At 54.2% G+C, this 13,311-nt stretch overlaps 1 protein-coding gene across 1 annotated transcript in view; it reads right to left on the reverse strand.

Moving 5' to 3' along the window:
• Window positions 1-13,311, reverse strand: part of EXOC6B (exocyst complex component 6B) — a 234,381-nt gene that overhangs the window by 111,789 nt on the left and 109,281 nt on the right. The window contains exon 7 of the mRNA XM_039551599.1: window positions 8,048-8,224. Within this exon, the coding sequence (XP_039407533.1) occupies window positions 8,048-8,224 (177 nt within the window). The remainder of the gene's footprint in view (window positions 1-8,047; window positions 8,225-13,311) is intronic.

Raw genomic sequence — 13,311 nt, forward strand, 5'->3', positions numbered from 1 at the left:
AAGTGGAACTCTAAAATATCCCAGAGACAGCGAAATCCTAAAACAAATCCAATATAAATAAGCGTAAGTCTAAAAAATCCCATTTAGGTGAATGAAACGATAAAAAAAAATCCAATATAAATAAAAGTCACTCTAAAAAAAATCACATCCGGGTGAGTGTAATTCATAAAAATTCCATGGATAAAGAAATAAAAGTGCAAAAAACTTAAATACAGGTAAATGGGACTGTAAAATATCACTTGGAGATAAGTGAAATCCTAAAAACATCACCTTTAAATAAATTTGTCAGTCCAAAAAACTCACATTCAGGGGAGGATAACTCTAAAAAAATCAAATTTAAATAAGTGTCACTGCAAAAAAATCCCATCCAGGTGAGTGCAAGTCATAAAAATTTCATTTATAAATAAATAGAATGGCAAAAAATTTAAATACGGGTAAGGGGGATTCTAAAATATCACATGGAGATAAGCGAAATCCTAAAAAAATCCAATATAAATGAATGCCACCCTAAAAAAATCCCATTTAGGTGAATGAAACTCTAAAAAAATCATATAAATGATACGTGTGTTTATCACAAATTATGTCAAAATATAATTTATCAAAATATCAACAATTCCATAAATCCCTTCAGAATCCCACTTTAAGGTGAGTGTAGCTCTAAAAAAATTCTGATATTAAACCAGTGTCACTCCAAAAAATCCCATCGAGGTGAGTGTAACTCTAAAAAAACAACAGTGAAGTAAATTCCACTCTAAAAAAAATCACATTTAGGTGAATGTAAGCCTAAAAAATCCAAACACAAATAAGTTTATCACTCCAAAATGTCATTTCTAGGGGAGCTCCAACAGCGGCAGGTTCAGCAGAGCAAAGCCAAGATTCCAGGTATGGAAAAACCAATTTAATTCCTGGGATCTGCCCAAATATTTTGATTTTTCAGGGCTTCGGGAGCAGGAAAATGTCCTTTCCTGTTGGTCTTGCTCCATTTAAATCCCACCGAACACTCAGGCTCCTTCCAGCCATAGAACCCGAAGGATCCTGGCACAATCCCTGCTGCTCCTTACGCAACAGAAAGGGGGAAAAAAGGCAAAAAACAGGGGGAAAAAACCCAACTTGTTCTTTGGATTGCACGTTCGGTTTGGTTGAAAGCTCCATTTGGGTTTCATTTGCTCCCCCTCAGGAAGAGGCGCCGGCACCTTTCAACGGGGCCGAGGGAAAGGGAATTTGGGCAGGGTGGGATGGAGGGAAGGAGAGATCAGAGGGGCAATTTGCATTCGAGAGGTTTTTGTGTCCTTTGGAGATGTTCCCTTTCAACTGCTTGGCCCGGGCTGAAAGCTCCGGCACCCAAAATCCAGGGAAAAGGGAGTGTTCTGTTGACATGGGGGGGGAAAAGGGGGCAGGGATGAAAGGCCCGATGGACAGGCCTCGGAATGTTTTCATGTTCCCGGGTTTTAATGAGGCTGCGAGGGAGGTGGGATGAAGAAAGGGGAGCTCAGGGAGGATTTGCCAACCCCAAAGTGCCCCGGGCAGGGTCCTCCTCAGCTGGAGACTCCTCGGCAGCAGAGGGAGCCGGCCTGGAAAACTGGGATTTGGGGATAAACTCCTCTCTAACGTGGAAATGGAGGTAAAGGGTCTCCTCCATGCAAGGAAAATCGGTCCTGGGTGCTGCAGAGGGTCCTGGCTGGAGCTGAAATGAGGGATCCCAGGATCCCAGACTGCTTTGGGATGGCAGGATCCTTAAAGCCCATCCCGAGGTACTGCAGGATGGGATTCCCCACATCCACACCTTCAGCTCCTGCCTCTGGAGCTGCTCTTGGAGCCACCTGGGATAGTGGAAGTGTCCCTGTGCGTGGCAGGGGTGGAACAGGGGATTTTGGGGGATAAACTCCTCTCTGACCTGGAACTGGAGCTGTTAAAAGATCTCCTCCGTGCAAGGAAAATCAGATGTCAGCACTGCAGAGGTTCCTGGATGGAGCTGAAATGAGGGATCCCAGAATCCCAGACTGGTTTGGGATGGGAGTGACCCTAAAACCCACCCCATTCCAGCCCTGCCACGGACAGGGACACTTCCACTATCCCAGGTGGCTCCAAGAACAGCTCCAGAGGCAGGAGCTGAAGGTGTGGATGTGGGGAATCCCATCCTGCAGCACCTGGATCACCTCAAGATCCCCAAAAACTCGTCAGTCCAACCCAGGGGTGCAGGAAGGGGAAGCAGGAGGTTCAGTGGGATCAAGGCGGCAAAGGGAATGAATCACGGGGACGGATTTTAGCCAGCTCATCCCTCTCCCTGGGATTCCCTTCCTCCCTGGCACTGCTCTTCCCAGCGGCTCTTCCAGCCGGGCAGGAGCGGATCACCAGAAAAGAGGAAGGATCCCAAGTGAGGAATGGGGCTGGGATCACCTCTGACCCTTTCCATGTCCACCTTGGGCTGTTCCACACATCCCACCTGAAGGCTGGGAGAGCTGGGAATGTTGCCCTGGAGAAGGGAAGGAGCCAGGGAGAGCTGCGAGCCCCTTGCAGGGCCTAAAGGGGCTCCAGGAGAGCTGCAGAGGGACTGGGGCCAAGGGCTGGAGGGCCAGGAGGCAGGGAATGGCTTCCCAGTGGGAAAGGGGAGCTTGGGCTGGGATGTTGGGAAGGAATTGCTGGCTGGGAGGGTGGGGAGGGGCTGGGCTGGAATTGCCAGAGCAGCTGGGGCTGCCCCTGGATCCCTGGGAATGCCCAAGGCCAGGCTGGACATTGGGGCTTGGAGCAGCCTGGGACAGTGGGAGGTGTCCCTGCCCATGGCAGGGGCTGCACTGGATGGGATTGAAGGTTCCTCCCCACCCAAATCATTCCAGGATTCCCTGCTCCCAGCTGACCCCAGGACAAGGGCTCTGAACACCCCCCATCCCTCTCACCAACTTTTCCCTTTCCCCAGACTCTGACACCTGCACACACGAGGCAGCACTTCCACTGAGTTAATCCCAGTATTTTCCTGCCTTCCCGCTCGTTTCTTTTCCATTCCCAGCCTCCCAGGCCTCCTGAATTCCCTGAACAGCTCCCGAATCCCCAGCCCAGCTCCTCAGGACTCCTCAGGCGCAGCTTTCGCCTCCCTTTATTCCCCCAGCGTTAGGAGCCATCGGCCTCTCGTTGGTAAAACCTTAAACAGTCAAACCCTTCCGGCTCAAAAATCCTTGGCGACACCCTTGGATATCCCTGGAGCAGCCATGGGAGCGTGGGCAGCTCCTGCCCAGCCCTGCCCAGTGACCACCACCCACGAGGGGCCGGCCCCCAGCCCACGCCGGGGTTTTTTAGGGAGGAGGGATCTGTCATCCCTCCACACCCCCATCAAAGCAGGGAACGTTTTCCAGGGAACTTCAACCCACGATCAAACGGTTTTGCTCCGCTTGGATTCGGGACTCCAACTTGAACGGGCTCCACAGAGAAATTGTTCTGATAAAGATTGAAAAAATCAGGCTTTTGCCAAAAAGAGTTTGACTCCCCCCAGAGAAATTTGTTCAAAGCAACAATTTCAGGCTCTGATTTTCTGGAGAAACTTCCAAGCCCACACACAGGCTCGGGAAAAATCAGCTGGGCCACTCTGCACAGCTCCCATGTCCAGCAAGAGCTGCAGAATTCCTGACCAGGAACAGCAGGACCAGGCAGGGAAGGTCGAGTCCTTCCCACAGCAAAGTTGGTTGCAAATAAAGACAAAACCCCAAAGCTGCGCTGGGGTTTTATGCAGGGGATAAAAAGGAATATAAAAATTATATCAATAAATGTATAAACTGTAAAAATATTATTTTATAATATACTAAATATGATTTTATAATGTGGCAAATGTTACTTTATAAGGGATTTCAAGAAAAAAAACAGATCAGCTCTTCTGCACACATGGCTTTGTAGAAGAGATGTTAATCCTTTTATTCCAAATCTTCCCAGAATTTCCAATATAGGGCTTGGAATACATGGAATTGCATCCAGCAGAAGGACGTGGAGCTGCTGGAGAGAGCCCAGAGGAGGCCCCGGAGCTGCTCCAGGCCTGGAGCCCCTCTGCTCTGGAGGCAGCCTGGGAGAGCTGGGAATGTTGCCCTGGAGAAGGGAAGGAGCCAGGGAGAGCTGCGAGCCCCTTGCAGGGCCTAAAGGGGCTCCAGGAGAGCTGCAGAGGGACTGGGGCCAAGGGCTGGAGGGCCAGGAGGCAGGGAATGGCTTCCCAGTGGGAAAGGGGAGCTTGGGCTGGGATGTTGGGAAGGAATTGCTGGCTGGGAGGGTGGGGAGGGGCTGGGCTGGAATTGCCAGAGCAGCTGGGGCTGCCCCTGGATCCCTGGGAATGCCCAAGGCCAGGCTGGACACTGGGGCTTGGATCCAGCTGGGATGGTGGGAGGTGTCCCTGCCCATGGAATGGGGGTGAAATGGGTGATTTTCAAGGTCCCTTCCATCCCAACCCATTCCATGATTCCATGAAATTCCCTCTCTGGCTGGATTAACACACTGCACAATGAACCTGTCCAACATTCCCAAGTTCAGGTATTTCTCTGATATTTCAATATTCAGACGCACCCAAAAACCCAGGCTCAGCACTGAAGAAGTGCCTGCACTCCCTGAGCCAGAGCAGCGCTGCCAGTGCTCCCCACAATCCATAAATCCCTGGGTTTGGGGACGTGCCGATGCCACGGCAGCTCGGGCTGCCCCAGGCCGGGACTGATGGCTCCCCTGCCACCCCCCTTCAGCCCAACCTCGGCATTTATGCTCTTTGATTTGCAGAACAAAGGATTTATTCATCTTGTCCCAAAACTTCCCAGTTCACGCAACATCAGCCTCCCCAGTCTCGTTCCCAAATCCTGCAGCAGGCACGTTCCGGAGCTGGGAGCGGGGCAGGGCTCTGGAAACACCGAAACCCCTCCTGCAAGTGGGGTTAAACAATTCCTGCAGCACGTTTAACCCCTGGAAACCGAGTTTTCCATGGAAATGTGCAGCCCTGGCTGCCACCAGCACGAGGCTTGCTCAGAGTTTCGGGATGCTTTGCTCTGGGTTTGGATAATTTGGGATACAAGGGTTTGGATCTCGGATCCTCGGTGGGGTTTGGTGTGAATATGGGACACGAGCACAGGTTCTGCCCCTCAGTGAGGGTGAAACTGTCCAGACAGGAACACCAGGAATTCCAGAGAACACAAATCCAGGGATTTGGGAACCATCCCAGAGTCCCACTGTTTGCAATCCATGGATGAGCTCGGGTAGAGGGACATGGGATGGGACACAGAACCCACGGAGGCTCTGCTCCAGGGGAGGGCACAGGCCGGGGGGGACTGCAGGTGACACAAACATCCCAGGAATTGTCCCTAAAACTCCACTGCAGCCAGCAGCGACAGCTCTGAACCAGTCCAGCTCTGGATCCGCAGGAAAAGGATCTGGAGCTGCTGGATCAAACCGAGGAGACATCACAGAGCTGCTCCCAGGGCTGGAGGCAGCCTGGGAGAGCTGGGAATGTTCCCCTGGAGAAGGGAAGGAGCCAGGGAGAGCTGCGAGCCCCTTGCAGGGCCTAAAGGGGCTCCAGGAGAGCTGCAGAGGGACTGGGGCCAAGGGCTGGAGGGCCAGGAGGCAGGGAATGGCTTCCCAGTGGGAAAGGGGAGCTTGGGCTGGGATGGTGGGAAGGAATTGCTGGCTGGGAGGGTGGCGAGGGGCTGGGCTGGTCCAGCCTGAGGCCGTTCCCTCTCCTCCTGTCCCTGTTCCCTGCCAGCAGAGCCCGACCCCCCCGGCTGCCCCCTCCTGTCAGGGACTTGTGCAGAGCCACAAGGTCCCCCCTGAGCCTCCTCTGCTCCAGCCTGAGCCCCTTCCCAGCTCCCTCAGGAATTCTCCAGCCCCTTCCCAGCTCCATTCCCTTCCCTGGACAGCTCCAGCCCCTCAGGGTCTCTCTTGTCACGAGGAGCCCAAAACTGCAATGGCTCCATTTTGACCCGAGAGATTTTTTTTGATCTAATAAATAATTTTCACTCAAAAAAAAAAAAAAAAAAAGGCCCAGCAGGATTCTCTCTGTGCCCAGGGACAGCACCCAGGGAAGGGCTGGAGCTGGGTCAGGGCAGGCTCAGTTTGGATATCAGGGAAGGTTCTTCCCCCAGAGGCTGCTGGGCACTGCCCAGGCTCCCCAGGGAATGGGCACGGCCCCGAGGCTGCCGCAGCTCCAGGAGCGTTTGGGCAGCGCTGCCAGGGATGCCCAGGGTGGGGCTGTTGGGGGGTCTGGGCAGGAACAGGGGTTGGATCCATGATCCTGAGGGTCCCTTTCCATTGAGGATATTCCAGGATTCTACGAGGATGGAACACAGGGAACTCAAAGCTCATCAGGAACAAATCACTCCTGTTTCCCTGAGGCGCTGCTGGGAGAAGGGGCCGTGGGGGCTCCTCCCTGGGGGCTCCTCCGTGGTCCTGGCCAGGTGGACCTGGGGGTCCTGTGGCCAGTGCCCCGCCCCCACTGCTCTTCATCACCACGGACAGCGGCCACTGCCCACCCTGGGACAGGGACAGGGATGGGGACAGCCCCAGCTGCAGGGTCACCCCTCCTGTGAGGTCAGCAGCGTGCCACCACACCCAGGGATGGGATTCACCCGCCTGAGATGGGCCAGAACCATGGAACCATGGAATGGGTTGGGTTGGGAGGGATCTTAAGGACCATCCCACCCCCATTCCATGGGCAGGGACACCTCCCACCATCCCAGGCTGCTCCAAGCCCCAGTGTCCAGCCTGGCCTTGGACATTCCCAGGGATCCAGGGGCAGCCCCAGCTGCTCTGGCAATTCCAGCCCAGCCCCTCCCCACCCTCCCAGCCAGCAATTCCTTCCCAACATCCCAGCCCAAGCTCCCCTTTCCCACTGGGAAGCCATTCCCTGCCTCCTGGCCCTCCAGCCCTTGGCCCCAGTCCCTCTGCAGCTCTCCTGGAGCCCCTTTAGGCCCTGCAAGGGGCTCGCAGCTCTCCCTGGCTCCTTCCCTTCTCCAGGGCAACATTCCCAGCTCTCCCAGCCTGATCCAGAGCAGAGGGGCTCCAGGCCTGGAGCATCACTCACTCCATGGTGATGCAGGAATGAAGAGCCCACCCAGAGGGTTCCAGAGCAGCCAGGGGCTCTGGGCTGACCCTACAATTCCATTCCTGTGGAGGAAGTTGTGACCTGACTGAGCTTTGGGTGCACAGCAGCCATGGAAAGGAGGGAATGGATTTGCAGGGAAAAAGGCGGAACAGCAGCACAGAACCACCCTAAAAACCCCGTGTTTACATTTCAAACCTGTCCTGGATCCTTCCCTGGCTGCTCAGGGGCTGTCACAGTCAGGGTGACAAACACCCCCCAGCCCAGGGACCGGCTGAAAATATCATTTTCCTGACATGAGAGGCTACAACAGAAGAGAAAAAACATCCAGGGGGGCAGACACAACTTCCCAAAAGGTCCAGGACACGGCTGCATCCCAAGGAATGATGGGCACACCCAAAAGCTCAACCCCTGTGTCCTGCACTGCAGCTCTGCCTCTCCAAGCTGCCTTTCCTGAGGCACAGGGCTCTATTCCATGGTAAACATCCCAAATCCTAGTTATCCCAGCCCTGGGAGGAAGGAAAACCCAACACCATGCCCAGGTTGTGGTTTGTGGTTCCCAAAACCGACGTCCAGGTCCCAGGAAGCAGCAGCAGACAGGGAAGGAAAGGAGGGAGCACATGAAGGAATTCAAATTCCAAACTCCCGTCCTGACACCATCCTTGGTCCGAAGACAAACCCGGACAAAGGAAAAGGCCAAGGATCTCGTGGACTATGAAGCAACTTTTCCATGAGGGATGGGTGTTCTCCACCAGCACCAAGGTGCTGGGACTGACTGCCATGGGCAGTTCTCAATCCTTGGCCTCTCTGCTGAGTCTGGCAATGGGAATAGGGATAAAAACCCAAAATAACCAGATTTTAAGGCACACCCCGCATTCTCCAGCCTCTCCTGCACCTTCAGGACTCCCAGCAGGGCCCCAGGAGCGAGAAGCAAACCCCTTGAGGCACCAGATTCACCCCACACTGCCCAGTGTCACCAGTTTGGCGTTGCACAGTTACCTCTTCCTCCTCGTCCTCATCCTCCACATCCAGGATCCCCGAGTCCTGCTCTGACATGGGGCTGGTGTTCTTCACCTCCAGCTCGGAGCTGGCGCTGAATTCCTTCTTGGATTTCTTCCCCCCGCTAATCCTGGGCTGCTGGGACACGATGTTGTCCAGGTTCCTCTGCTGCTGTGCCTAGGAAAAAGCAGATTTCACCTGGGATTTAATTTGGTTTTCAGGCACGAGGCGCAGCCCCTCGCGAAAGGGGATGAAGGAGGCCGGACGCGCCCCGCGGAATTCCAACACGTCGCCTTTCCCCCACCCCAGATACCCCAAGATCCATTTGCAGAGCAGGCCAGGGATTATGCAACAATCCAAACACGCTCCTGACTCTTTCCGAATCACGACGGCCCGGCCCCCGCGCTGCCACATTGATCCATTTACGGCCCAGCTGCGGCAGCGCTGCCGTGGGCCATGTGGTGACTGTCACAGGCTGCACTCAGGGACCTCCTGAACCGCTGGATTTGTTCCTCCTTTCCAGCCGTGGCAGCACAAAACATTCCACATCTGGACCCCAGAGGTCCCTGAAAGCATTTTTGTGGGAGCCCAGGAGGGTTTAATTGCGCGTTGTTGATGTGCGGAACGAGCTGTAAAAGGTACTCAAGGAACAGGCGCTGGGAGCACCGGGATGGAGGGGTGGGAACACGTGGAGCTGTTCCAGGGATTCTGGGGCTGGCTGGCAGTGGAGGTCGTTGCCTGTGCCCTGCTGTGAAAATTCCCTGGTTTTCCTTTGCTCTGGAGCACAGCAACCGGCAGGAAAAGTGGTTTAGCCCCAATTGTTCAGGAGTCGATCAAACTGAAGGACGAGAAATGGGAACAGCACGGACACAGGGGGGGTCTCCAGGGCCAAATCCCAGCCAAAACCAGGGAAAAAAGGCCAATCGCATGGATGCGGCGGTGCTGGACACGTGGGTTGGTGCGCTGGTGCAACTGGAGAATAAACACTCGGAAAACCTGGAATTTATAGGGATTTAGCCACAGATTTGGAGGATTCCTCCCGTATTTTGCTGTGGCTTTTTTATCTATCAGAAGAAAGGTGTGTGGGAATCATGGAGCCACGGAAGGGACCTTGTGGATCCTCTCCTTCCATGGGCAGGGACACCTTCCACAAGCCCAGGTAGCTCCTGGACAGTCTGGAATTCTGTGATTCCATGGGGTGGCAAAAGAGGACCATCCCCTTCCCCATGGGAATGCGACAGCCTGGATTTAGAAGGCAGCAGGAAAACCATAAATCCTGCTGTAGATGCAGCTGCCAATGACACCGAGGGAGAATGAAAACATTCGTAATCACTATTACAAATCACTAATTATTTATTACTAATTATTAATTAGCGCTACCTGAGCTGCAGAGAGCACAAAGCTTTATCTATGTGCAAACCTCCCAGATTATTTCAACGCTTGGAAGTTTTAATATCCCCCCCCTCAAAAAAAACAATTTAGGAGCAGCTTTTTACTTTTGCCAGCCTCCAAGTCCCTTTGGAACTCCTCCTTGGGATGCAAAACCCCTCCAGGGACCGAGCACCGGAGTAATTCCTACATCCGAAGAATATGAAAATCCAAGCATGGCATGGACATCCCGTTCCTTGGAAAATCCACCCCCAAGTGCTCCTCACCCCGAGCACACACGGTCAGCTCCGAGTTCATTAAGGAGCACGGTAATCGGGAACAGAATTCCACGTGCAAAGCTGCCCCTGGAGGTGGCGAATGCTCGGATTGGGATGCGCTATCCCACAGCACAACCTTGACCTCTAGTGGTTGGAAAGCAGGAGCAGCCCTGGAGCTCATTTACTCCGAGTGCTCGTCCCAGCCGAGCCAGGGGACTCCCAGCCCATCCCTTTAAAGAGATCTCTTTAGGGATGAATCCCAACAATGGGAATTTTTGCAACAGGGCCCCAAAGGGAAAGGTCTGGGTGGACACTGCCCAGGACAGAGTTTTGCTCCCAACGTCAGGACCCGAAGCCATTGGGGGAAAAAGGGGCGTTTTTGGCAGCAGGAACGTCGGACTTCAGAGGCACCACTCTATAGAAAGGCCTTGCGACATCCCATAAAGGGAATTAGGACTTCAAAAAGGGGCGGGAGCGCTTGGTCCTTCAGAAGAGGACACAACAAAGGGTCGGGGCTCCGTCCCACCCTCAGACCCGCCCAGCGCTGCCATGAGTTTCCCAACCGAGGCGTAATGAAGTTATAACCCTGAATCCACTGGAAATTCCCCCAAAAGCAAGCCCAGTGCACTCATTAAACCTTCCAGTTCATGTAATCCTTCTTCTTCTGGAGAGGGGAGAATCAAAGAGTGGGAAAACGCAAAGTTTTGGATCAAGCACTGAGCTGGAAACGGACCATTAACCAGGGCGGAGCGGGCCCGGAGCGGCCATGGGAGAGGGAAATCTGGGATAACGAGCTGGAGGATGCTGCTGCCAGCCCCGGACTCCTCTGCCCAGCCCTCAGCGTGAAACACTCGGGATTTCAGTCTGGACATGGAATTGGTGTCACCAAGGATCCATGGAAGTGCTCTCTGACAATCCCCGGCCTTGGTCCCACCTCTCTTTTCCAAGAGGGATTAATCTTCCTTCAGGCCCAGCTCTGCTGTGGGAGCGCAGCAGGACGTGACCAGGGGTCAATATTGATAAGATCCAAACCAAATATTGATAAGACCTAAAAAATTCCAGTTATTTAGAAATCACAGAAAGCTGGCTCTCCGGAATCACTCCAGGACAAGGAGTCCCCCATGGAATTCACCCCCCACGCTTTGATTTTGCACTTTCAATGCAAATAAACTGATTTCTCAAGTTTGACCTGGATTAAAGCCCAAGGACTTTCTGGGAAAATCACAGAATCCCGGAATGGGTTGGGTCAGAAGGGACCTTAAAGCTCATCCCATTCCACCCACAGGGACAGCTCCCACTGTCCCAGGCTGCTCCAAGCCCCAGTGTCCAGCCTGGCCTTGGGCACTGCCAGGGATCCAGGGGCAGCCCCAGCTGCTCTGGGCACCCTGTGCCAGGGCCTGCCCACCCTCTGGATTAAAAAAAAAGGGAAAAATTGCATGTCCCAACTCCCAGATATCCTAAAAAGCAGCCAGAGGATGTTCTGATGCACAAAAGGTTTCCGGCCCCCCAGGAGCAATTTGGACCTTGAGGAATCTTCACCCTTCAGGATTTTTTGTGGGGGCAGTTCAAAATTAGACAAGATTTTCCAGGGATTTCTACATTAAAGAAAACCCAATGGCCCCACAGTAGATCTGTGGATGTTTGTTCCCTTCCCTTTCTGGGAACACCGGAGCCAAATCCCGGCCTACAACGGGCACATTCCGACCGCAGAGGGAGCGCCCCGAGCCCGGAATGAAGGAGCGATCCTGGAACCAGGCCCTGCGCACGCCAGAAGGAACGGGAATGGCTTTTCCATCTCCAGGAGGGCATTCCCAACCCCCCGCTCCCGGCAGGAAACGATCTGGACTGAGGTGACCTAGAAGTGAGAAATATCGAATTTTCTTCAACTTTGTGAAGCCGCCGAGGTTTCGGTTTCACCTCGAGGGAAAGGCAGAGCTGGGGGGAGGCCCAGAGGAAGCAGCTTGGGAGAAATTTGGGATTATCCTAAGGAACTCCCCACTCCCAGCCCCAGGTCATTCCCAGCACTTCCCTGGGCCGGGGGTGCAGCGGAACAACCCTTCCATGGATTTGCTGTGGCACAGGAAGGATCAAACCCGACCTGCAGAGCAGCACTGGGGGATTTGGGGGTTCTGTTCCCCACAGAGGGGCTGCAGGAGCCCGGGGAAGAGGCCCCACATCAAAGGCCGGGTGACACCCGGGGCACCCTCGGAGGAGCCGGGGCTGTGGGGAGGCCCAAAGCCCTCGGGGGATGGCAAATCCAACCCAAAATCCCCTCAGCTTTTGGTGTGGATTGCATGAAAGCGAGGCCAGTTTGGGGTTATCCTGTGAAATTGTCTCTGGTACCCAGGACCATCAATCCTGGCTTGCTCTGCCCCACGGGAACACGAAGGGAGGCAGGACAGCCGAGGCCCGTTCACAGCTGATGTTGTGCTCAGGAGGAAAACACCAAGCGTTGGGTTCGTGGAGGTCAAGTTCCCTCCAAGCACAGCCGCTGCCCTCCTCCACAGCAGCCTGCGAGACCAGGAGCACCCCCACCACTCCATCAGGGCAGCATTCCCAGTGCCTGACAGGAATTCCCGCTCCAGACTGGCTGGTAGGACAAGCAAAGGCACCTTTCCGCCTCCAGGGCCAGGCCCAGTGCAGGGACCCGTGTTTGGGGACCGAGGTTGTCATCAGGCAGCCCTGGAGGCTTTTAGGAGACCTGGGACAGTGGGAGGTGTCCCTGCCCATGGCAGGGGTGGCACTGGATGAGCTTTAAGGTCCCTTCCAACCCAAACTATCCTGGGATTCAAAGTCCTCAACAGGAAGGACTTTCCTCAGCATTCCAGGATCCATCCTGAAAAAACTCCCACAAACCTGGGAACGGCAACTCCACCTTCCCCACCCATCACAACACAACTGACCCAACCCAACCAAGCTGGAGTTGAATTTTCCATAGCTGAATTTTCCATAGTTGAGATTTTCAAAGCAACTCAACCCCTCGAGATCGAGTGACCCCGGCCCCAAACCTGCACCCCAACGCCATGGAGTCATTCCCAGCATCACGGAGTCATTCCCAGAGCCATGGAGTCATTCCCAATTCCATGGGATCGTTCCCAGCACCACAGAGTCATTCCCAGAGCCATGGAATCATTCCCAACACCATGGAGTCATTCCCAGCACCACGGAGTCATTCCCAACACCATGGAGTCATTCCCAATGCCACGGAATCATCCCCAATGCCATGGGATCATTCCCAGCACCACAGAGTCATTCCCAATCCCATGGGATCATTCCCAGAGCCATGGAGTCATTCCCAATGCCAGAGTCATTCCCAATGCCATGGGCTCATTCCCAATGCCAGAGTCATTCCCAATGCCATGGGATCATTCTCAGAGCCACGGAGTCATTCCCAATGCCACGGGATGATTCCCAATGCCATGGGCTCATTCCCAGCACCACAGAGTCATTCCCAATGCCACGGGATCATTCCCAATGCCATGGGCTCATTCCCAATGCCAGAGTCATTCCCAGTGCCATGGGATCATTCCCAGCACCACAGAGTCATTCCCAATCCCATGGGATCATTCCCAGCACCACAGAGTCATTCCCAATCCCATGGGATCATTCTCAGAGCCA

The sequence above is a fragment of the Corvus cornix genome, chromosome 4, assembly GCF_000738735.6.
Source record: "Corvus cornix cornix isolate S_Up_H32 chromosome 4, ASM73873v5, whole genome shotgun sequence".
Taxonomy (NCBI): Eukaryota; Metazoa; Chordata; class Aves; order Passeriformes; family Corvidae; genus Corvus; species Corvus cornix.